The sequence below is a fragment of the Vombatus ursinus genome, unplaced genomic scaffold (assembly GCF_900497805.2).
Source record: "Vombatus ursinus unplaced genomic scaffold, bare-nosed wombat genome assembly UNPS02014775.1, whole genome shotgun sequence".
Classification (NCBI taxonomy): Eukaryota; Metazoa; Chordata; class Mammalia; order Diprotodontia; family Vombatidae; genus Vombatus; species Vombatus ursinus.
In genome coordinates this window covers 12,892,642-12,919,165 of record NW_020954553.1, presented here as the reverse complement: position 1 = coordinate 12,919,165, position 26,524 = coordinate 12,892,642, and the positions used below count along the sequence as shown (strand labels likewise).

At 42.2% G+C, this 26,524-nt stretch overlaps 1 protein-coding gene across 1 annotated transcript in view; it reads right to left on the bottom strand.

The window, feature by feature from the left end:
• Nucleotides 1–26,524, bottom strand: part of GRIK3 (glutamate ionotropic receptor kainate type subunit 3) — a 308,237-nt gene that overhangs the window by 102,728 nt on the left and 178,985 nt on the right. Inside the window, exons 3-5 of the mRNA XM_027864465.1 lie at nt 24,636–24,893; nt 18,269–18,450; nt 2,998–3,051 (exon numbers count right to left, since the gene is read on the bottom strand). Of these exons, the coding sequence (XP_027720266.1) occupies nt 2,998–3,051; nt 18,269–18,450; nt 24,636–24,893 (494 nt within the window). The remainder of the gene's footprint in view (nt 1–2,997; nt 3,052–18,268; nt 18,451–24,635; nt 24,894–26,524) is intronic.

Genomic DNA, 26,524 nt, shown 5'->3' with positions numbered 1-26,524 from the left:
GGTGTTTACGTGTTGTCTCCTCCATTAGACTGTAAGCTCCTTGAGGGCACCGGCTGAAGTTGTGCCCCGGTTTGTTACCCTAATGCTTAGTACAGTGCCTATCATATAGTTGCTTAATGAATGTTTACTGACTAAATGATTGACAGTCAAGAATTTTCTGAATACCCTTAAATGTCCCCAGAGGGCTAATTCTGGTGAGGGATATTGCAGTGGGCAAAGGAAGAGGGATAGAAAAGAGGAAGAGAAGGAAGAGAAAGAGAAACATGAGAGTAAGGACAAGGAGGAGGAGAAAGGAGAAGGGGTAGAGGTATTTGATGCAATCCGCATAGTTCATTTCACTGGGAATCAATGATTTCAATCTGTAGGCAGGGTGCAAAAGGACTGAGGGAAGGTCGTCACATGACAGCAACGCCTGAAAGAGCTGCTCAGCCTTTTTCAAGTCCAGGATTCTTCAGCTTTCTCTCAAAAGGAAACAAAATGCCAATGTCCTTCATAGAAAGGATATTAAGAATGCCGATGTTAAGGTTACTATGACTCAATATGTTTTTTTTTAAATAATCATGTGAGATGTTCAGCCTTAAAAAACCTGCTTTTCCAGCCAAACTCGTTTACTTATTATTCTCTGAGTTCAGTATTCCACTCCCCACCATCCCTCCATGCTTTTGCATAGGCTGTCCCTCACGCCTGGCATATACTCACTCCTTACCTCCAGCAGTTTGAATCCTAAGCTTCCTCCAAGGCTTGGCCCATCTACTGCCTCCTGGAATCCTTTCCTACTCTCCCAAATTATTTGGTACTCTTTCCCTAATTGAATGACCAAATACATATATATATATATATATATGTGACATATAACTAGTAGAATGTGAGCTCGCTGAGGGTAAGGACTATTTTTTTTTATGTCTTGGTATCTCCTTCATCATACAGCCAGCAGAGTGGATAGAGAGCTGGCCTTGGAGCTAGGAAGATGTGGGTTCAAGTCTTACCACTGGCACATGACCCTGGGCAATGCTTTCAGCAGTACTCCCAGTTGAAGAGAAGGTGTGCCAGTGGAGGGAGTATCCTTATATGGGAGTCCACTATACTAAGGAAATCACAGGTTCAGTCTCTCTTCCTATTTGTTTCCTGAGTGCCTAGCACATAATAAGCTTTTTTTGTGTGAGCAAAATAGGCTTTAAAAAAAAAAACATTTTGACTGGATTGGACCCTGAAAGGCAACAGATCTGATTCCCACATGGGCAAGAGTTTGTTTATTCTACTTTCCTTTCCACTAGAGCACATGGGTCAGGTCATCTGAACACAGGCTGGCTGGTCTGTCAGGTGATTTTCCCAACCTGGGTCATGATGTCAATATTTTTAAAAACTTGAAGGCAATGTTTACACATGGACAATTCCAGCTTCTGTCCTGGCCTGAAATATCCATGGGAAAGAACATATAGTCCATACTGGGACCTGTGAGGAATCTAGACAGTTGTTTCTCAACAAAAACCTATCATAAATATGTTCCTGGTGTGTCTCAGTGTCCTGACAGCCTCTGTGATCTGTCCACTGTCAATTTGGGACCAGCAAGTATGAAGATAGCAGTGCCTATGGTAGAATACGTAGGGCAGAGAGTTAATGTGTGTGTGTGGGCATGTGCAAATATGCCTAGAGGAATGTACATGTGTATACATATACATCCAATATGTACATAAATATAATATACATTATATAAATACTCATACAAATAAAACAATGAACTCTTTTATTGAGCTTTTAAAGCCCCATACAACCTGGCCCTAACCCACCTTTCTGGTCTCTTTAGACATTACTATATTCCTCCCACTCCTGCATTTTGTGATGCAGCTGGGCTAGCTTTCATTCTGTTTTTCACATCGCTCCATCTCTCATCCTGTGACTTTGCCCTGGCAGTTCCCTCATGCCTGGAATGTGCTTCTCCCTCAACCTCTGCCTCCTTGAGTGTCCTTCTCTTCCTGGAAAATGAAGCCTGGCCTGAGCCCTCTAGTGCCCTCCCTCCAAACTACCTTGTATCTCACTACTGTGTGTGTGTAGGTAGATGTGTGTGTGTGTGTGTGTGTGTGTACTGCGCTAAGACTTTTGGGGCACCCTATATACATATATGTATATACATATGTATACACAAACACATAATAAATATATGCATATATATATAAATACACATATATACATCCATATGTATACAAGGTGTCCCAAAAATCTTAGTGCAGTTTTAAGCTATTAAAGCTTAATTAATGCAGTGGGAGCATTCATGTGCATGTATGTATGTGTGTGTGTGTATGTAAGTGCAACTGTGTGAGTATTAGATGAAGGGAAAAGTAAGCTGGGGTAGAGATGGACAAACCAGTGGTGGGGTGGTGAGTGGAATGACGGTCTTTAAATCCAAAGGTTTGCAAAGTTCTCTATCTACATTCTCTCATTTGGTCCTCACAATAATCCCCTGAGGTATGAGCTATTATTATTCCCATTGTACCGGTGAAGAACATGAGGCTCAGAGAAGTAGTCATTTGCTCAAAGTTGTACCAGTAAGCGTCTGTGGTGGGTTTAGGTCCTATGTCTTTCTGACTTCAGGTCTTTCCATTAGAGCACCCTGCCTCTCAATGACTGGGAAATAGCATCTAATTGGTACCAGGGGACTGTGGAGCTGGGGCCTGGATTCCAGGAGCTTCAGTCATTTTCAGGGCTCATCTCAAGTTCAAGGACTTTCACCAGAAGCCAGGGCTCAATGTAGCAGCCTGAAAGGACCTAGCCTAGCACACTTGAATCCTCAAAGTCACATATCCATTATGGTGAAAAGTTAAAACCAAACAAAAGAAAACAAATGTTTTTCCCAGGCATTCTCCCCTTCCCAGTCCAAGCTTTCCTCCCACTGAGCCCCAAATTTCTCAGCGCAGCAAATACACTTTGACCCCAGGTAAGCTGCCTCCACAAATCCTTCCCTCACACCCCCCCCCACACCAAGGGGAGGTCATACTTTACCAGAGTTGTGAAGATAAAGTGGTAGTACTCAGTCATCATCCCCATCGCCATGGCCTTTGGGAGGGAAGAAAGCAGAGTTACCATCAGTCCATCATGGCCTGGTCCTAAGAAGCTGGACATCACCTCTTCCACACCAGTGCCCACATCTTCCTCCCTCAACCTCCATTATACATATAGGATATTAGAACTCCATTAATCTTTTTTTTTTAAAGAGAGACCACTCAGTTAACTCCATAATAAAACCAAATTAGAAATTTATTTCAAAGTTATAATTTTTTAAAAAGTAAACCAAATTATCTTCCTCCCTCTAATGCTAGGATAACACATTCCCATTCCAAGAGTATGTATATAGGTCTTCATCGAAGACATGGAGGAAAGCAGTGTATGTGTATGAGGGATGGGGGAAAGAAGGAAGAACAGGTCAAGCCACTGTCTTTCAATTGTGTCAAATTATAGTCCCAACACTGGGGAGGGTCTTTCTTGAGACATCTACATTCTGTTGCCCAGCCTCACTTGTGATGAAAGTTACTCATGAGTAACATGGCTAGATGACCAATGACAGGATGTGGTCTGGAGCTCCCAATAAGTGGTATTTTCTTTTGGTCACAAAATGAGCCCATACAAGGATCTTCTGTCTCATGAATATTATAATGTATGAGCAATGTAACATATAAGGTATGAGCAGTGCTATAACATGTAAGTAGAACATGGCAAACATCAGGTGAGTGGGTTACCATCCTCTTCTAACATCTCCTAGGGGAAGATGGTCTCCTAACTTTTCACTGGGGTCCTCACTGCTGTAAGGGATTACTCTGGAGTTGCTCCAGAGTATAACGCCCTAGCCTTGGGCATGTCACCTTAGGCTGCTGATCTGCCTGGTTCACTTTGGGCAGGAATTCTAGAGTTACCTGCCTTGATTTTGGCAGACTGAACCACTGACTCACTGAGGATGACCCACTGGGATAGGGGCAACAAGTTGTCAGACATGTAATCTCTTCATTTTATCAGGAAAGTTGCAGCAGATATTTTCCTCCCCCTCTCTTCACTTTGGCAGTCTCCCACTTTGTTTCTACGAGATGTTAGAATGCCATAATTTCAAGAAAACAAAAAAAAATAGGCCACCCATTTAAACCATCTTGAGTGTATTCTTCCTCCTTCCAACCAGTTAATTTGATTCAATAAACAATTATTAAGAGCTTACTATGTGCCAGGCACTTTGCTAAGTACTGGGGATATAAAAGATAGTCCCTATCCTCAAGGGGCTTGAAATCTAATGGGGGAGAAAACATACCAACAAATAAATATGAAGCAAGCTATATACAGGATAAATAGGAAATCATCAACAGAGGGAAAAGTTGGTCACTGATCCATCCTCCCTACTTAGGAGCTGGAGACTGGGTTTCAGAATACCTGAGCTCTTGGCCCTTGCTCTATTACTTACTAGCTGGGTGGCCTCAAACAAGGCAATTCCCCTCTAAGTTTTCAGTTATCTGTAAAATGAGATGGGATTCATTCATTGAGCCATAGAGTTAGTCCAAGGAGTCCATAGCAAATCAGGTATTATCTCAATCAATCATCAGGTACCAATAGTACAAACACATCATGTAGGGGTCACAGAAATTAGGGGGTAGAATGGGAGGTCTCTACTCAAAAAGTTTAGGAACCACTAAACTATGACTTCTAACACTTCTTAAGGCCCTAGTCATCAATCTACAATATTGTGAATACCAAGATATGTGGATAGCTAATTGAATTTTCACGTAAACTTAATGAATTATCCTCTTAAGCTGAGGCACCTAGAACTGGAGTTTAGGAAGGAAATTGATAATCAATCAGTAATTATTTATTAAAAGCCTACTATGTTCCAGGCATTGCACTAAGTGTTGGGGAAATAAAAAGAAGCAAAAGATAGTCTACCACGAAGGAGCTTGCAATCTAATGGGAGAGAAAGAAAATGGAGAACACCCAGATCAGTGGCCATGATTGATGGTGAGGGCTTTGATTCCATGTCATGTAAGGATCAGTTGAAGGAACTTGGAGTAGTCTGGAGAAGACTCAGAGAGGTCATGATGGCTATCTTTGGGAACTTACAAAGCTATCACATGGAGGAAGGATTCGACTGATTCTGTTTTGGATCATGTGACGAGAAAGATTGTGGAGCAACTACTTGCCCCAAAGAGCAACTCAAAAACCTCAGAAAAAAAGAATTGTACACTAGATATAATGGAATTACAAGGGAATCCACAAGATAAGAAGGCATAACACTGCATAAGGTTAAAATCTCATTTAAGGGTGGGGAGTAATTAGCCCAACCAATGAATCATTCCACTCCATTCCAAGTAACTAGTTAACCTAGTGAGAATGCCACTGTTGAATCCATCATTAAACCAAGGGCATTGGGCTAGGTGAAAACAACCTGGTCAACAAGTTTGGAGGCAGAAAAGGTCATTTAGTGAAGTGGTACGACACTGCACAGTAGGTGTATTTGTATTGGTTGTGGAGATTCGATCATATCTTAGGGATCTTTTATAAAACAGCAAATTAGTCCAGATCCCAAGCATTGCAGTGTCTGGCCATCAAGTGGTGGAAGTCATTCCAACCGAACCCCTGACAGAGAATCACTTGGGGAAGAGGGAAGGAAAGTATTTGGACTCCTTCTCCCTTCTTGATCAAAGGAAGACTTCATAAATTTTGGATGGTTGAAAGAGCTAGACTTCTCACTGGCATCTTAGCAGTCAGTCACCCCTGGGACAGCAGTCTGTACAGGAATACTGAGGAAAGTCAGTTTTAAAACTATAAGAACCTAGCAGAAATTTACACAATGACTCAAGGGAATTTCATGAGGGCCTTATGAAGAGGTGAAAAGGACCTCAGCAAAAGAACCTCCAAAAGGTGTGTTACCCTCTTTGCCAGAAACACTCCAAGCTTGAGCCTGTTTTCCTTTGGTCTCCGAATATACTTGTGGGAAAGTGTGCCCCTAGTTTGGGGGGGGATATTTTGTAGCAATTGTTCTAATTATACCCCCTTAGTAAATAACCATTTCTAAAAAACTAATTATGTCTGACTAATTGATATCAATTGATAGTCAATGGAGGGAAGAACACTATTGAGGGCTCATAAGCTGAGCAACAGCCACCTTCTAGAGATTCAACCTACTAGTCTGTGTGTGAGTTGGGAGAGTGAACCCAGAGTCTATACTACACTTACGAAATAACATCAGAGAACTAGTTTTGTTCTGTTTGGCCACAGCGGGTAGAATCAGGAGCAATTGATAGAATCTCCAAGATCTCAATCTTAAGATTGATATAGAAAAAAAATCCTAAAAATTATAGCGCTCTCTCTCTCAAAGTAGAATAGGCTGTCTCTGGAGGCAGTGGGTTTACCCCATTAATGGTGGCCTTCAAGCAGATGCTGGAAGACCACTTGATAGGTGAAATTTGTTGTTGTTGAGTCATTTTCAGTTGTGTCCAACTCTTCATGACTCCATGTAAGGTTTTCTCGGCAGAGATACTGGAGTGGTTTGTCATTTACTTCTCCAGCTCATTTTATGGAAGAGGAAACTGAGACAAACAGGGTTAAGTAACTTGACCAGGGTCCCATAGCTAGTAAATGTCTGACGCCAGATTTGAACTCAGGAAGATGAGTCTTCCTGACTCTAGACTTGGCACTCTATCCACTGTGCCACCCAACTGCCCTGAAACAGGTGAAAATTAGTTAAAATAGGAATTTTTTTCATATGTGGCTTACATTAGATGCCCACTGAAGTCATTTCCAGCCCTGAAAGTCTGTGATGTTTTTGGCTAATAACAATTAATTTCATTAAATATAACACTTCAGGCCTTCAAAGATGTGTGGAAGCTACCCACATAAAGAGAATGCAGTCATTTCATGACTTAATTTACATGAGGTTGAGAACTTCATCTCTTTTTAGCCAACCTTACGGTAATGAGCCTCTTTCAATTTAGCTAAACTGGTTCTTAGATGACAGAAGCACAGCCTGTTGCCTTGGGCCTTTTCAAGTTGGAGGAACTTATTATATCTTTCCGTCCCCTTTGATAATATTTGAGTGCCTGGGGTTACCTCCATCTCCAGGTGAGGCATCAAAGAAGGATATCAGGGGAGGAATCAAGGAATCTTGGAGATGGAAGGGCCCTCAAAGGCCATCTGATTCAACCTGTACCTGAACAAGAATCCCCTCTACAACTTACCTTATGTGGTCAATGAGCTTAGGCTCAAAGAATTCTAGAATACTAGAGTATTTTAAATTCACACAACAGTTCCTTCCAAAACATTTTGTGAGACAGGGAATAGAAGTATCATTATCTCTATTTTACATATGGATAAACTAAACCTCAGGTAGAGGATGTGACTTGATTGTTGTTACGTTGCCAGTAAGTGGGAGATTTAAGGCTTGAACCCAGGTCTTCTGATTATAAGTCCAGGGTTCTTTCCATTGTATCACTGCCCACTCCACATCCTCTACTGAATTATACAGAATTTCAGAGCGGGAATGGCCCTCTGAGAATAACTGGTTCAACTGACAACCAAACCAGAAACCTCTTATAATATGCCAAAGAAGTGGTGATGCAGCCTCTTTTTTTGGAATACTTTCAGTGAGGGGGGGTACCCTACCATTCCACTTGGGGTGGCTCTAATTGTTAGGAGGTTTTTCCTTACATCAAATTGAAATCTGTCTCCCTGCATCTTCCACCTACTGCTAAGCCTCTCAAAACTCCAAGTTCTGCCCTCTAGGGCAAAGGAGAAAAAGTTCAACTCTTTCTTCATGTAGCAATCCTTCCAATACTCAAAGACAGCCATTACATTTCCCTTTAACTTGCCTCTTCTCCAGGTAAAATGCCCCCATTTCCTTTAGCCATTCTTCATATGGCATAAGCTTTCATTATCCTAGTTGTCGCTGTCTGGACTTTCTCCAACTCACTGAGCTTCTTCCTGAAATGTGGGAACTAGAACTGAACTCAATATTTCCAATGCGCTCTGACCAGGACCGTTGCCTCTCTTGTTCTGGATACTATGCTTCTCTTAATAAAATCTAGGATAACTTTAACTTTTTTGGCTGCTAGGTCACACTATTGACTCATATTGACCCTGCTGTCTACTTAAAATACTCTGGTCTTTTTCATATAAAAAATAATGTCTTGCTTGTTCTGTACTTATAAAATTGATTTGTAGCAATTTAAATGTAGAAGATAATAATAATTAAGCCCATTTATATAATAATAGCATTTCAATATTTCAAAGCTATGCAGGCACTCTTTCTACCAACAGAGATCCATGCTAGTCCCTATTAAAGTCTGACTTTTTAGAGTCAGTTCATTGTTTTAGCCTGTCAAGGTCTTTTGGAGTCTACCTTCTTTAGGGAGTCTTGCCTCTCCATCCCTCCTTTCTTCACCAGCAATATTGCCATACTAATTAAAACTTAACCATATGCTATTTAATATTGTTCTGTTTCATAGGTATACATCTCAACTCCCCAACTGGACTTGAGCTTCTTGAGGGACAGGTAAGGACCACGTCTTCCCCTATCTCTTATATAAAACTAAGCACAAGAATAGAAGAAGCTGTTTTGGGGTTGTAAAGAAACATATGTTGGTGGGGGGGGTGAATGTTGTTCCCCTATGCTCTAAACTTCCTCAGCATTTCCTGATATTAGTATATGACCTACATATATAATTAGCTAAGTTAAACAGAGAGCCCTAGTAGTAATAAGTCATATATCTTTAAAAGCATTTTGAACTCTAATCAGATATTCCTCTCAGGTCAATAAAACTCCACTCAAACACACACACACACACACACACACACACACACACACACACACAGCTCTTTTATGAAATGTTCATTAGTAGAATTAAATCAATTAGTGAAAACTCAAACAATTCATGGGCCTGGCATCACAGTTCCCCCATAGGACTCTGAAGAGTCATACCGCAAATAGGAATCGTTCCAGCCATCCTCCACCCTAAGCAACTGGAGGCTATCCAGGGTGCTGAAGGGGGATGTTTGTGAAGGGTAGCCCTATTACCTTTGAGGGTAGAGGGAGGTATTAGCAATATTCATGGCAACACTCAGAACACATGTTGCTTGATATTTGGACTGGAAACCTTCCAGCAAAGGTGACTGCAGAGTGAACTTCCCATATGTTGGGTGCCATTTTCCCACTGACTTTTGTTTAGAGACAGAGACTACACTCCAGTAAGCACTGGGGAAGTCTGGCTCCCAGGAATTTAAATAATAGGATTTAGAGGTGGAAGGGACCTTAAAAAATCCTCTAATTTGGGGCTTCTTAACCTGTGGTCCATGATCTTTTAAAAATATTTGATGACTATTTTTAGAATCTTTTGTAATCCTATACATTTTATTTTATTCATTTAAAAACATCATTCTTAACAGGGGTCTATATGATTCACCAGACTGCCAGAGAAGTCCATAACACAAAATAGTTTTTAAACCCCACTTCAAATCAAACTTCATTTTGTACAAATGGAGAATTGAGGTCCAAAGAGAGAGAAAGGACTTGTTTGTATTATTTATGCTATAATCTGTATGTTATAGGTTTAAATATGTGTTGACATAAGTTATCTGGCATGTCATATGTGACATATGTTACATACTGATTATATATCATGTGTGTAGATGAATGAAAATAAGGATATAGCTACATAGATGGCATAGATACATATATCAGTTATATATATAGATATTTATTTCATCATTGGTGCTCACATTTCATTAATACTCAATACCATCTGTTTCTCTGATTGGAGTGCTAGAATATGTAGTTAAAAAAGAACTCCTAAAGCCTCCATTTTACAAGGGCTCCCAGGCCAGTCATATCTTCATATAGATTGCATCATATCACATAGATGTGAATATATGAAGATATATATATATATATATCACTCATGTGTTAATGTAATATACAGTACTTGTTGCTATTCAGAGTTGTTTCAGTTTTATCCAATTCCTCATGACTCAATTTGGGGCTTTCTTGGCAAAGATACTGGAGCAGTTTACCATTTCTTTCTCCAGTTCATTTAATAGATGAAGAAATGGAGGCAAACGGGATGAAGTGACTTGCCCAGGGTCACACAACTAGTAACTGTCTGAGGCCAGATTTGAACTCAAGAAGAGTAGTCTTCCTTATTCCCAGTCCAGCACTCTATCTATCATACCACCTAGCTGCCCTATATAGCATTGCTCATATGTAATGAATGATCAGGCATATATGATATGTCACTGATTGCACATGAACAAAATGTCATCAATTGTGCTTGCATTATTTATGTCAAGTGTTGTATGTCTTATGTGTTATATAGTTTGTATGTGTTATGTAAGTTAGTGAATCTGTAAGTGGTATATATTATATGACATACATGTTTTATATCTGTTGTACTGCATATATGGGTGTGTGTGCATATGTATTTAGAGATCAAGGTTGGACTTGAGCCCAGATTTCCCTGGCTGTGAGGTTGGATCTCTATCCATTATTCTACTCTATCTCTGAAATAGGAGACTTTATTCCTGACATCTTAAATAATACTCTATGAGTGATGACTTTCAGCTCTTGACCCAGGAAAATTAAATTTATGACTAAAACTTCCAATCAGCAACTTCTTTTAGTTCAGAAATTCTATAGAAAACTGTCTATTACTGATGTTTGCAATATACAGACTAGTGAATTACTGTGTGATTTTTTTTGTCAGCAGTTGTTAAAAAGACGAAAAAAATATACTAAGAGCAATTCATCACAGGTTGGGCAACAGTTTAAAAAGTCAAGCTAGGAATTGTCTCATCTTTCAGTCATTTGGAAAAAAATAAGGAATGAAAATAAGGAACAGATGTTAAATGGAAAAAGAAGACAAAATTCCCTCCAGTCCTGACCTGTCTTTGAAAAACCTGTGAATGAAAGCATAAAACAGAAGTTCTTACAAGTGGAGAAAACAATCCCTTCCCCCCAAAATTTGAGAGTCTGAATACTGTTCTTAACTAGCACACCTTTTTGGAAACACAGTCTTAGAGAAAAACAGAACCTAAATATAAAAGCAGCATCTAGTTCAATCTAATCCAGTCTAGTCCAGTTCAGTCTGGTCCAATCAGTTCACTCCAGTCTAGCCTAATCTGGTCCAATCCAGTTCAGTCCAGTCTAGCCTAATCTGGTCCAGGCTAGTGCAATCAGGTACAAACTGGTTCAGTCCAGTCCGATATGGTCCGATACAGTCAAATCAGATCCCATGAAGTCCAGTCTGTTCCAATCTAACCCACTCCAGTCTGATTCAATTCAAACAATACAATCTGGTCCAATAAACAAGTATTAACCCTATTATATATAAGGTACTCTATTAGCTAAGCATAAAAAGGCAAAAAGATACAGGCTTCACAAAGGAGGTGATACTTGAATTAAGCCTTGAGGGAAGAGAAGGATTCTGAAAGATGCCTGTCTGTGAGAATGAGGGTGAGAGGGGATAGGCATTTCAAGCCCATGAAGACAAAATTATTTCCAGATGACTGTAGGTAAGCTGGCTGTCAATTATAAGTAACTTCTCAGATGGGATTAAAAAATATGATAGGGAACTAGCAACACAAATATTAAATGAAGAAAAGATGACTCAGATGGTTCTTTCTTCAGATGTAGAAAGTGCTTATGACACAATGGAACTTAAGTTCTAGGTGAACTACAATAACAATAACAATAAACATTTATACAGCACTTCAAGGCACATGTGACACATTGTGATACGGAACTTATTATACAGAGCAATATGTCATTGATCATGTTGGCATTGTTAATGCTATATTTTATATATTATACATAAACCTGTTATAGAACATATATGTTATGTGTGTTATATAACCTGTACTTTGTATGTGTGTTGTGTGAATGTAACAAATGCAGTGTTGTATTATGTATGTGATATATTATACATCAGTTATATACCACACATATGTAAATACAGATGTAGATTGATATAGATGATATATAATGTCAGTAATGGTACTGACACATCAGTATACTCAGTATATTCTGGCCGTCTGATTGAAGGATTGTAGAGCTGGAGGGTGGAGTAAAATGTCTTTCCAAAGTCTCCATTCAAAGAGGACTCCAATGAAAGCCATCTCATTATGTCTTTATGTTCACACCTTTTACTTGATTCTATCGTGTCCCTAAGAAACCTCTTCATCAGGAAACTTACCATTCTTCCATATTATATCAGCTCTAGAATTCACATCTCATCTGTACCCTCAGTTCCTTTTGGCCAACTGATTGAAGTGTTAGGGTTGCTAGACTTAGGAGTAAAGCATTCCTTTCTGGCATTTTAAGAAGACTCCCAGGCCAGCCATCTTTCTCTGTCTCTCTCTTTCTCTCTCTGTCTGTCTGTCTCTCTCTGTCTCTCTTTCTCTGTCTGTCTGTCTGTCTCTCTCTCTTTCTCTCTCTCTCTCTATATGTGTATGTATAAACACATATATACACATGTATTTTTACATATATCAACCATATGTAATTTTGAGATATATCTGGAAGGAACCTCATAGATTACTGCTGAGTAATTAATTCTCTATCATAAGAGGTGCTTGAACAGAGACTATCCATTGGTTGGGGATGCTGAATAGCAGATTTGTACTTCATTACGAGTTGGACTTAATTATTTCTGAGGACCCTTCCTGCTCTGAGATCCCATGATTCTGTGGCCTCTACCTTCCACCAAAGTCAGTACTAGGACCCAGTTCTCCTGATACTTTTGTCTTCTCCACAATGATACAAAACCAATAAAGCAGATTCAAGATGCTGTCGGGTACAATGCATAAGTCATGCCACACCCAGAAACAGACTATACATGAGTAAAAGAAATACACAAATACGGCAGTTCCCTTTAGCCAATAGTTTGAAACTCTCTGTCCACCCAATCTGTAATTAAGAATGTTTCCCCATCTCAGCCCATGTCCTGGGGAGGGACTAATGAGCACTAAAACAGAGAGAAGGAAGATATTGAGATTTGGCTGCTACTGGAGACTCACTGTAGAGCCCAAAGCACTATTGGTCAAAATAGCCAACATCTTAAGATTGCATGGATGGAGACATTAACATCCAAAACAAAGGAGGTTATGATCTTTCTTTTGTCTGCCATGGTCAGATACACTTGAAAAAAAGTGTCTAGTCCTCGAGGTACCACCTTTTAAGAAGGACATTGACAAGACGTACAGTGTGTAGAAGAAGATGATTAGTGTGGGGAGAGGACTAGAGACTATGAAATATGAAGATTGAGTGAAGGAATTGGCAATGTTTAGCCTCAGGAAAAGAAGGCATGGGAGAACATGATATCAAGTGTGTGAAGGACTTTCATGTGGAAGAGGGATATTTGACTTTTTCTACTTGAATGGATCTTTTCTCCTGCAAGAAATGGTGTGAGAATTAATGAATATAAGTTGCAGAGAAACGTATTTTGGTTCTATACAGGGTGTCCCAAAAGTCTTAGTGCAGTTTTCAGCTATCAACACTTAAAACTGTATTAAGATTTTGGGACACTCTGTATTAAGAAAAACATACTGCTTCTCATGAGTGTAAATAGCAATTGTTTCTGTTCTGGCCAGAAGATCTGAGGGTCTTCCCCTCTCAGACTAAACCTTTTGTGAAGGCAAACTAGGCCATCTTTTGCCTCAGTTTTTACCTAGCCTTTAATCACTGAATGGGTGTTGCCTCAGACAAACCGAGATCTGAGAAAGACCTTAGCTTAAAAGACCAAGTTCCCCAGTGCATCTAGGGCCATTGCCAGTCTTCCTGACCTATGTTTTGCCACTAGACTCTGATGACTCTGGAGAGTGAGGCTGATGGCTTTGCACAGCCCTGCCTCACTTCAATCCGATTCATTTGCAAATCAAGACATCACCCTCCTGATGTTATTGGTCCTCTTCAAGAATGAAGGACAAACAATAAGAATGAGAACCTAAATGATCTGACATAAGGTAGATTTAGAGGGGATTTCTGCACAGGGAGGAAAGTGATACTAGAGACCTCTAAAGCCCCTTCTTGCTCTGAGATTCTATCAATCATTAAGGCTAAGTAGTCTGGGATAGAGATAAGCTAGCTTCTCTTGCAATGGAAAAGGGCCTTGGAGCTTTGGGAAAATGCACAGGGCCTCAGTGTGCTCCTAATGGAAGAAAGATTTCATTTCCAACTCAATTCTGTGCCCTAGATGTGACCTGTGGTAGTCAATTATCCAGTTAGGGGGAGGCTTCAGCAAAGTAGAGAGATCCATCTCCTCTCTTTGGCCAAAGAGCTTCAGCTATCATTGCTCAGCCTAGTCTAATGGGAGATAAGTGGATGGGGCGTCCACTTATCTCATCTTTTCCCCTCTCTGCTGTACTGAGCCTACCTACCTCCTGCCTCCCCACCTTCTTTCTATAGTCAATTTTTGTTGGCCCAAGTCTATGCATGCAAAGAAGGACAGTGGGGGCCTAGAAAGAGCTCTAGTATAGGAATCTGGAGAACATGTTCTAGTCCCGATGTTGCCATCCATGTGATCTTGGGCAAGTCCCATACTCTCTCTATACCTAAGTTTCTCATCTTAGAGATAAGTAAGTTGGACTCAATAGCCTCTAAGTTCCTTTCTAGCCCTAAATCTATGATCTTATGACTGTAAGGACCAAGGTCCCTTCTATAGCTGACATTTTACTATTTCATGAGTTTGGAACACTGGGTTAATGTAGATGGTCCAAATGGGAAATCTAGGCTCCAAATCCTCTTTTCCTCTGGAAAAATACTTGGAACTATGCCTCCAAAATTATTAAAATGTACATACCTCTTGACCTAGTAGTACTGAGACTATGCCCATATGTTAAAGAGTTTTTTTTTAAAAAAGAAAAAGATCCTTTATAGACAAAGATATTTATAGCACCATTTTTCATGGTAGCAAAGAACTGGAAACTAAATGGGTATGCAAGAAATGGCTAAACAAATTATGGTATATGAATGTAATAAAATACTACTGTGCCATAAGAAAGAAAAAGATAATTTCAGAGAAACCTGGGAAGACATATATGGACTGAGGCAGAATGAAGCAAAACAAACCAAGAATAATTTATACTTATAGCATTGTATATAATATATACATATGTTATATATACATATAACATTGTTGTATATCCATATAACTTTGTTGTATAATGTTATTATATGACATTGTATAACAATTAATACTATCAATATTGTAAAATGGGAAGACTTTGAAAGACTTAATAATTCTGACCAATGCAGTGATCAGCCATGAGTCCAAAGGACCAGTGCTGTAAAAGACAACCTGACAGAGAGGTGATGGACAAATATGCAGATTGAGACACACATTTTTTGAATATGGCCAAGGGAGATTTGTTTTGCTTTCACTATGCTTATTTGTTGCAAGGATTTCCCTTTCCTTTTTTTTCTAGAGGAAGAGGAAGATTATGGAGGGGGAAAATGCTTGATAATTGGAAAAAAATTAAGGAAAAAGAAAATTCCTCTTCCCCTCAATCCTCTTTTCCTCAGTAGCAAGGCTACCCCAATTATTATTAAGTTATAATGAACCCCTTCAGTGGGCTGGGCGGGAAGAGACAAGACAGGTCATGAAAAACAGATATGGGAGGTTGCTGACCAAAAGCTCAATGAGTCAATGGTATGACATCTTCTTTGGGACTTGAAGGATCTGTAATTTCATGTTTGCGGACACTGCTTCCACTGACAAGTACTGACAAGTTGGAATTTGTCCAGAGAATGGTGACAAATATGGGGCAAGGATTGGATACTTTGGCATATGAGAATCAATGGAAGCAACTGGGGATGGTAAGTCAGGAAATGATGTAAATCACAGTCTTCTTCCCAAGATGTTTTGGCCAAAAAATTCATTACACAGCAGGCAACCAGGCGATGAGTCTCCCTGAACTAAGCTAGGCTGCTTAGGCCATAGGTCCATGTTCCCTTCCCTTCTGTCTGGGCTTGGCTTGTGTGTCCCAGACAACTTCCCTCTCTCCTAGGGTTGGGCTGTGTGTCTGGGTTCCATCCGTCCTGCTTCCGGCTGTGTCAGGGGTGCTTTCTGTAGTTCTAGGCTGTGTTGTGGCCCCTCCATCACCACTTGGGATTGGGCTTTGTGTCCTAGATTCCTCCTCTCTTGAAGTATGGCTTTGTATCTATCCCCCCTCCCCAACCTGAGGAAAGTGGGAACCTGGGAATCTAATCCCTCCTTCCTCCTGCCTGGTCTTGCCTCTTCCTTTTGGGCACTGTCTGTTCTTCCTCCTCCTCTTCCTCCTCTCACCTGCCCTGCAGAACCCTGCCCAGCTCAAGGTGGAAGTTTTCCTAGTAAATATGGAGATTTTTCTGGGACAATATGATGGCCTTTTAAAATATGCACTGGTCCAAATCAGAGCGTTTGCTGTTTGTTCGGCTGCACCCGCTGAGGGGGGTTTGAGGCCATTTTGCTATTTTATTTCTTGGACTGGTGGCAGTGGCTGGCCTGTTTCCATGTGTACACCATGCTGTGACTGTGTCCTGAAAAGAAACCCCGTCCAATCTCAAAAAGCCATTCATTCCCCCCGCCCCTCCATCAGCCTTTGCCTGAGATGAGTCAAGCAGATGGTACAATAAACTATAATAAAGCACATAATAAGCGAGGACAGCCGGCGGGATTTAATCGCAGGCAGGAGGGAGTGAGTCACTTTGGGGGTCGGTATATGCAGGCCACCCGGCAAACCCCATGCCTCTCCTTCCTTCCATGGCCCCTCATTCTATGAAAAGAGGGAGGCATTCTCCCCAAGGTGCCCTCTATCCCTCTATTCCCACAAGGCCTCATCTATCCAGAAGTGGGATTTTGCAGGTGTACCATTTTTGCTGCCAGCATTGGGATAACTGACTCCCGTTGCCCAGCTGCTGGATGCCCTGGGGCATTGTAGGGGAGAGTTGCTTATCCTGAGTAGTGGCCACCTTTGGTCAGCCCATGCCCAGGCTTAATGGGACCTCTTACTCTATTTGCCTGTCCTCCTAAAAACACAGTCTTACTCTGCTCTACCCCCACCCCAGTACTTGAAGTGCTCTCTTGCAACAACTCAGACTACTTGCTATATAGAGCTTATAGAATGGGGAGCCTCCTAGGACTCCCCATCCCCTGCCAGATTTAGCTTGGTAAGGATGTGGTCCTTAGAAAATCTCTCCTACTTCTCCATCCTGTCCCCCACCGCCCTCTTCCAAGCCCAGCCCTCATGTTTTATATTTTATACTATACTGAATCCATCCTTCTGGGACAGACTCCATTCTGAGCTCCCTCTGCCTGACCTCATCTGGGACTCGTTCAATGCTCTCTGTCTCAGAGTGAGTCTGCACTTGTGTGTCATCCCCAGAGGGCACAAACAGCTCTCTGCCACTCTATGCTGCCATGCTCTGATAGGAGCTCAATGAAGGCTGGAGGAGGAGGAAAGAGAAAAGGAGGGGGGAGGAGGAGGAGGAGACTGAGAGAAAAGAGGAGGGAGGAGGGGGAGTGGAGGAGGAAAGAGGAGGAGAGGGATATAACAAGAAGAGGAGACAGAGACTAATAAGGAGGAAGAGGAGGAGGAAATGGATAGGTAGGAGAGGAAGGGGAGAAGAGAGGGAAGAGAAATTGAGGAGAAGATAGAGCAGGAGGAAGGAAGGGCAGGAGATGGAGAAGTGGAAGGCTAGGAGAGAGGGAGAGAGAGAGAGAGAGAGAAAAGAAGAGAAATGGAAGAATAGGAGATGGAAAGGCAGAAGCATTTATTTAGCACCTACTATATACCAGACACTGCACTAAGTGATTTTTTCTACAAATATCTCATTTTGTCCTCATAACAACCCTGTGAGGTAGGTACTATTATGAGTCTCATTTTACAGTTGAGGAAACTGAGGCAAATGGAAGTTAAGTGACTTGCCTAGGGTCACACAGCTAGAGTCTAATTTGAAATAAAGCTAAATTTCAACTCAGATCTTCCTGACTGCAGGCCCAGTGCTCTATCCACTGTGCTACTAGCTTCCTGTTGGAGATAGAAAAGGACAAATGGAAGGATAAGAGATGGGGGAGGAGGAGGAGGAGGAGGAGGAGGAGGAGGAGGAAGAGGAGGAAGAAGTGGTAGGACAAGTGGTAAGGGGAATGGAAAAATAAGAGAAAGAAGTGGAGGAGGAAGGAGAGAAAGGAGAGTAGAGGATATGGAGGAGCAGGGAAAGAGGTAGGAGGTACAGGGAGGGAAAAGAAGGAGAGCACATCTGCCCACCTGTACTTACCTGCTTGAGGATCTGGGCAGCCATGGTGTGACTGCAGTCAAAGATGATGCGGAATTCTCTGCCTCTTTTCATCTCCTTGAGCAGGGGCCGGGAGTCATCAGAATCAATGGGGAGCTGGCGGATCTTCAGGCGGATATTGTAGCGTGATGGGGCCATGATAAGTTCCTGCAGTCGGATGAGGCCTTTGGGGAGGGGAGGTCAAGCATTGTGCGCGCACACGCACACACACACACACACACACACACACACACACACAGAAGCCAAGTTATTACCCAAAGGCATCTCCCGATCCGATATACCCTCCACCCCCCAGCTATGCCTCATACTTGTTGGGTACGATGCCCAACTAGTCCTGGGGTTCAGACCCCTGAAGGCCAGTGCCTCCCTACGCCTGTGCAATGAGAGCTCATGAGCCTAGGAGAGCCTGAAAAATCAGGCTGAACAACTAGAGTTAGGGAGGCCAGTTGGCTTCTGGGAAAAGGAGTTGGTGTGGACTTGTGGGGTGTGTGCTGCTCTAGGTGGCCTAGGCCCCTGTGCAGAGTATTTGTGAATACCGAGGCCCGTTGTTTCTTCCCTGAAAGAGGGTGTTCCATCCTTCACCGATGCCCTGAAAAATCACTTAAACCAGACACTTTTAGAGGAACTCAACTTTACAGTCACCAGTCCCAAGACAAAATCACCTCCCTAAGATAAGTGGCCTCCTTAGGTCAAATGAGCTTCCTGCTGGGAAGAGAAACGTGTCAAAGTGATGGGCATCTGAGAAATCACAACTCAGGTGAATGTGCCTCTAGAAGGCTGTAGCAGAACCTCTTTGTCAAGCCAAGTACAGACTGAACCTGGTGTATTGTGACCCATATTCTCCAACAGGAAATGTCAAACTTGTTTCCCATCAGTATATCCCCGGAGGATGCCGGGGCACTGCCTGGCTCTCTATAGTAAAAGCAGGGGGCAGGAGAATGGGAGGAAGCAACAGGACTATTTTACTGGATTGTCAGCAGTGAAATTTCCTTCCAGGTTGTGTCTTTCAACCAACTCTAAAGACAGATTATCTGCGGTGAATTTTGATTACTTGTGAAATGCTTTTCACATTTCCCACCCTCCATGAGCCCCTAATGGCCCTGTGAACCAAGTTTTTCTTCTGCTCATTTTGCAGATGAGAGAAGTGAGGTTCAGTGATATGACTAGTCTCACCCTGTCTGTAAGTGGCAAGGTTAGGCCTTGAATCTAGGCCTCAGGATGCGGCCCCACCATCTCATAAATTCAGACTTATGATTCATCACAGCTGGCAGGGGCCCAAGATCACCTAATCAAACCTCCTCATTTTTCAGGAAACCAAGGCCTAGATGTCTTGTGGCTGATCCAAAGTCACAAAGTTAGAAAATGGGGGTCCCTAGGAACTGGGGACCTCTAAACACACTAACAGCCAGGTAGGAATAGTAAGCTTGGGCCAGGGTCTTGAAGGCCTTTAATACCAAGATCAGACGTTTAGCTTATAAATTATGGTAATGCCGTAATTAAGTGAGCCTCCCTGACTCTCCGCCCCCAGCTTCTTTCCTCCTACTGTGCTAGCTTCCTCTGGCTACCCGGAATACTTCTGAGTCACTTCCCTCCATCATCTTGCAAGCTTTGGGTAGGTCGGGGAAATCTAGGCATGGAGATGATTAGGGGAGTAAATCCATGCAACAACAAAAACGGCAAACACACAGAAGGGACAAGCTCAGTAACAAAGAGCCCTCTACGCTCCTTGGCTTTCCTGTAGCACCAATGTGAGACAGCCCAGGGCTGAGATCAGAGTCAGAGGAGCCGGGTTTGAAGCCCTGCTCTCTTCCTTGGGCAACAAACTCAGGAAAATCCATGGATTTTTTCTGGGCCTCAGTCTCTTCATCTGTTAAATGGGTTATATAATAATAGTTGTAGGGACCACCTCACAGGTGGTGAGGCTCATATGAGATGATGCCTGTGAGATATTTGGCAACACCTACAGCAGAGACTAATCTTGGAAGTCTCTTTCAGCTCTGAATCCTCTGCAGTCACAGGCCCAGAGAATGCCTTGCTGAATAGCGCTGCTCTCTCTGTTTTTCTCTGTCTCTCTTTGTCTCTGTCTCTTTATCTGTCGCTTTGTCTGTGTCTCTCTCTGTTTCTTTTCTTTGTCTCTGTCTCTGTGTGTGTCTGTCTGTCTCTCTCCCTATTTCTCTGTTTCTCACCATTATAATTGAACTCTGTCGGGTTAAACTCAAGCTAGCTAGGTGGCTCAGTGAATATAATACTGGATCTGGATTCAGAAAGATCTGAATTTGAGTTCTGCCTCAGAAACTCCTTAGCTGTGTGACCCTGGACAAATCACTTAACCTCTGTCTGCCTCAGATTCTTCATCTGTAAAATGGGGATAATAGTAGCACCTTTATCCCAGGGTTGTTGTGAAGATCAAATAAGATAATAATTATACAACTCCTAGTAAACCTTGAAGTACTGCTTAATGTTAGTTATTATTGTTGTTGTTATTGTCCTTGCATGCCCCATATTGAACTCATCTTTACCCCCACCTGTTCTGATTTCTTCATTTTTGGTCAAGGTGTCCTCATCCTCCCAGGCACCCAGACTCAGCACTCTGGGCATCTTTGACTCATCCCAGAGGACCTGGGTACCTATCTCAGATCTGCCACTTATTAGCTCTGTCAACTTGGTCAAATGACTTAACCTCTGTGGGCCTCAGTTTTCTCATCTGTAAAATGAGAGGGTTGGACTCAATCGCCTCTGAAGGAATCTAGGTTGCACAGAAGTTAGAGCACTGGGCCCAGCTTCAGAAGACCTGAGTTCAAATCCAGCTTCTGACACTTACTAGCTGTGTGACCCCAGGCAAATCATTTAACTGCCGAGTGTCTCTATTTCCTTATCTGTAAAATGGGGATAGTAACAGCACCTACCTCAAAGGGTTGTTGTGAGTATCAAATGAGGTAACATTTGTAAAGCACTATAAAAATGCTACAGGGGGTGGCTAGGTGGCACAGTGGATAAAGTACCAGGCCTAGAATCAGGAAGACCCGAGTTCAAATCCTGCCTCAGACATTTATTAGCTTTATGACCCTGGGAAGCTTCTACTTCCTCACGTGTAAAATGAGGATAATTATTGTACCTGCTTCCCAGGATTGTTGTGTGGATCAATGAGTTAACTTGTGTGTACCTCATGGCATTATACTGGGTTTCCCAGAAGTTTCATGCAGTTTACATTTTAATAGATCAAAACTACATTAAGAATTTGGGGACATCTTGTATAACCACTAGATATACATATCACTAGTCTTATTTATTCCCATAATTTATAAGATAAAGGTCTGATCCTGGCATGAAAGGCCCTCAAGACCCTGGCCCAAGCTCACTATTCCTACCTGCCTATTAGTGTGTTTAGAGGTCCCCAGTTCCTAGGGGCCCCCAAGATTCACAGAAGCAAACTCACCCTGGCTCTCTTCCTTCAGAATGGAGAATTGGCCCATTTATAGTCTAGCATGGGTGTAGGGGAGGAGGAGCAGAGGTGAGGGATGAGCACTGTGGGTTTATGTGGCCTTGGGTAAGTCTCCTAACTGTATAACGAGATATTAGGCAAGATGGTCTCTGAGTTCACTTCCAGATGTAAATCTATGTTTCTATTATAATGAAAGGGTGGAGGATTAGAGGAGAGGAGTTTTGAAGAGAAGGAAACAGAGGGAGAAAAGGTTAGTTTTGATAACTTCAAACTGTTTTGTAAAGGAAGGGAAGAAGCATTTATTAAGTGCCTACTATGTACCAGAAACTGTGCTAAGTGTTTTACAAATATTATTTCATTCAATCCTTACAACAACCCTGAGAGGTAGGTGCTATTATCCCCATTTTACAGTTGAGGAAACTGAGGCAGAGGCATTTAACCTCTGAGACAAGAGGTTAAGTGACTTGCTCAGGATCACACAGCTAGTAAATGTCTGAGGCTAAATTTGAACTTGGGTCTTCTTGAGTCCAAGCCCAGGTGCTCTATCCACTACACCAACTAGCCATCAAAAAGATGCAAGCGGTAGAGATGGGAGAAAGTGAGGACCATCAGTTGTAGGTTGCCATAATGTTGGTGGAAAGAGTCCTGGATTGGCCGTCTTGGTCCAAATCTCAGCCCTTCTACTTCCTGGGTAACTTTGGGAAAGTCCCTCAGTCTCTCTGGGATTTAATTGTGCCTCCAGTGCAAAGTCAGGGCTTTGGATTAATTTGATCTCTACACTCCCTTGGAGCTCTAAGCTTTTCTGATCATCCCTTTTCTTGTTATCAAATTCTTTTTGGATTGAACTTCTCATTCTCAGCAAAGGAGCTTGCGGCGTTTACATATCACCTGAGGGCCTGTGGTGACAGGAAGGTGCTGCCTGCCTGAATCTGAAGGCAACTGAAGGGAACAATTTAAGCTGAAGAATCAATCACTTGGTGCCATGGAAAGAGTGTGGGACTGGGATTCAGGAGACCTGGGCTCTGGTCTGGGCTGTAGTACTCACTCTCGATGTGTAGACTTACGCAAATGCCTTCCTCTCGCTGTGCCTTAGTTTCCCCATCAGTAAGATGAGGGGGGCAGTCTAGACTACGTCTAAATGACCTCCTAATTCTAACATTCTCTGGCTCTAATTAATCACTGAACATTTATTGATTACTTACTATGTATAAGATCTTTTAAATCCTTTATAGGGGAAGCAACCTATTGGGGACCTTCTTCTAGAACTGTTTTTAAAAGCTCATTCATATTTTTATTGATATGCATCTATATATTTTACAGACATATATTTTATTAGTGTTATTTAATATATTGCTTAATATATAATATATTTAATATATTGTATAAACACTTTTTATATATCACCTACATTTCCCAATATATCCCTCCCAACTTTCCCTCCCAGAAACCAACCCCTTATAAATAAGAATTAAAAACCAAAAAAGAGAAAGGAGGAAAAATTCAACAAAACCAACCAGCATATCGACCAAGCCCAGGATAAAATAAGGCATCCCAAATGTCTTAGTGCAGTTTCAAGCTACTGAAGTTATTTTAGTCTTAACTTAAAACTATTCTAAGACTTTTTTTTGGAGGGGGGAAGCAAGGTGGCACAGCGGCTAGAGCATCCTGCTGGGCCTGGAGTCAGGAAGATCCGAATTCAAATCTAGCCTCAGATACTTACTAGTTGTGTGACCCTGGGCAAATCACTTAACCTGTTTGCCTCAGTTCCTTACCTGTAAAATAAACTGGAGAAGGAAATGGCAAACCACTCCAGTATCTCTACCAAGAAAACCCCAAATGGGGTCATGAAGAGTTGGATAGGACTGAAACAACTCAACAACAACAATAACAAAAGGTTTTTGGGACACCCTGCATTGTTACATACCTGGGGTTTCCCACCTCTGCCAAGACCTCTAGCTCTCTTAATATTATGAGGGTGTGGGTCTCTTAGCATTTGTGGGAGAGTATGGGCAAGAGTCATGAAGGATAAATATATATATAGGGGTGCTATCATCTGGCAAAGGGTAAAGAGATGCCTGACCCCTTCTGACTCCAGAGGTAAGTGGCATCTAGTCATGGACTTCTGAAGTCACCTAGTTCCTCTCCCTCACTTTACAGAGGAGGAAACTGAGGCTCAGACAGGCCCACTGGGACCTAAGTGACAGATCCAAGATCACATAACTAGTAAATCAGAGAGCCAGGATCTGGACCCAGATCCTCTTCCTTTGAATTCAAGTTAGAAGGCAGGAGGAGCTCAGAAAAGGGACCTGGGGTAATCAGAGAAGGCTTCATAGAGAAGGTGTGACTTATGTAGGGCCTTGAAAGATGGATAGACAAGAAATAAGCAAATGCTGGTACAGATGACATTGAGGGAATGACTTCTATTTCTACAGCACATTAAAAAGTTGTTTCTTCACCCCAATCCCAGTGAACTCTACTGTTCTAGCATTGTTATCTTTAATAAGGGAGGAAAGGGATGGTCAGAGAAGTTAAATCATTTGTCCGGGGTCACACAGCTACTGAAAGTCAGAGCCAGGAGCATTTATCCTGCCAATCTTAATATAACATCCTTTTGTTGGAAAGGTCACTTTTGTGACTTCTGAGGAGAAGGTGATCTTCACAGCAATCTCTCCCAGAAGCCTGGCATCAGAGGGCTTGTGAGTGGTATGGCTGGGGATGGATTAGGGAGAGGCAGAGCTTACCCTATGGGGTCTCTGCCTAAGAGGAGAGGAAGCAGTCATGGACCAAGCCTTTGGGTTGGCCTCTTGTGAAGGTGAGTTGGCTTACACAGTGTGTGTCCAGTCATTCATGTTGTGTGGCCTGGGGGATTTGGGCCATTCCCTGGGATCCCTCTACCCTGGCACCTACCTGTGCTGTCATCATATACCACAGTTGCTGACCGCCATTTAAGATACTGGACAAGGTCAAGAATGGCATGGCTGAGGGATGCATAGTCAGGGTAGAGATTCACATAGAAGGTGTCTTTGTTATCCAAGGGATGGTGTTTCCAACGTAGCTGGATGTGGGGCACTTCCAGGGCGTTGCAGATGGACTGGACTGCATTGGTGCAGGAACCCTGAGAAGGTCCAAAAATGGCTACGACCCCCAAGGCCAGCTGGTCACAGGCTGTAATGGAGAGGAGTTAGTCAGTCAGAATATTGAACTGCAGCAGGACCTTGGTGTCCCATAGCTACTGACACACAGCACAGGTGTGTGCTACTTCTTCTCTGGGAGAAAAGGGAAGGGTTTGGAAGAGGTTATCAGTGATACAGCTGTCACTAAGCATGTGATGTAGAATCATTACTTTCTAGTCCTTTTGTTTTCTCTGTACCAAAAATCTCAGGAGGCTCACAGCACCGTCTAGTGATCAAACCTTTCCCAGGGACACCCACAACATCAGGGAGCACAGGCTCCTAGGGAAAGCTCCTAGGTTACACGGAGGTAACCAGATTTGCCAAAGCAGGATTTCTCTGCTACTGAGTTCTTATATGGCTCTCCTGTCTCATCCTGTCAACATACTTGGCTCTTTAACCTTAGTATTAGGGCCAGTTTTGTGACCTGCCCAGGTTCACAAAGCAACTAAGTGTCTAAGGTTGGATTTGAACTCAGATCTTTCTGACTTCAGGTCCAATGCTCTATAGACTGCAACACCTAGCCACCCAAATTATCATTTGACAACAGACAGAAGCTTTTAATTATCCAGACCATAAAATGTTTATACAATGTTGGCTGTGTTTAGTCACCCTAGCACAAACCCATGCTACCCATGCCACCTAGCTGCATCTAAGTGGGAAGCTCAAATGAGATCATCTAGATAATGTGTTTTTCATGTTTCATGATGCTTTACAAATAGCAGTTATGATTATGTACAAGTCTTGTCCATTCTATGCTCACAATCTCTCTCATATCTATGCTTTCGTTTCTGCTCCCACAACCACAACCCTAATGGTGCCCTAGTACATGGCCTCATCACCTTTCACCTAGACTATTGCAGAAATCTCCTAAATGGACTCATTGCCTCCAGTTTCTCTCCTGTCCAATCCATCCTTCAGACCACTGATTGATACACAGGTCTGACTATGCCACTCCTTGGCTTCAAAGGCATTTGGCAGTTACTTAAAACTTGATAAATCACTGCAAGTCTTCAAATGAGGGATGGATATACCCTCTTGGGAGATGCTGTCAAGGAATTTCTGTTCAGATACAGGCTGAACTAGATTCAATTCAATTTATAGGACCATAGGAATATAAGCTTAGTTGTAGAAAGGACCCTAAAGGGCATGTGGGGTCCAACCACTTCATTTTATAGGTGAGAGTAACTTGACCAAGCTTACACAAGGGGCAAGAAGAGGTAGGATTCAAATCCAGGACCTCTGACTCCACCTCCATCATCTTTGGCATGGTACTGCACTGCCACCAATTGAATTCCATCTGATAAACCATTTGACAAAGCCCCTACTATGTGCAAGGCATCATCATGCTAAGCCCCAGAGGGAGAAAGACAGAGAAGAAGATAAATTCCCTGCCGTCAAGGAATTTGTTCTAGTAGGTATTTGTTTAGCCTCTCCTAACCTCAAGATTCAGAGATCCTGGAATGTATTAGCCCAGGTTGCTAGCACCTTCCCCTCAAAATTACCTTGTATTTATTTTGTACATGTCTATGTACATACTGTCTTCCCCTATAGAAAAAATTCTAATAATTAGAGTTGTCCCAAAGTGAAATGGGGTAGCTTGGAAGGTCGTGAACTCCCCAATAT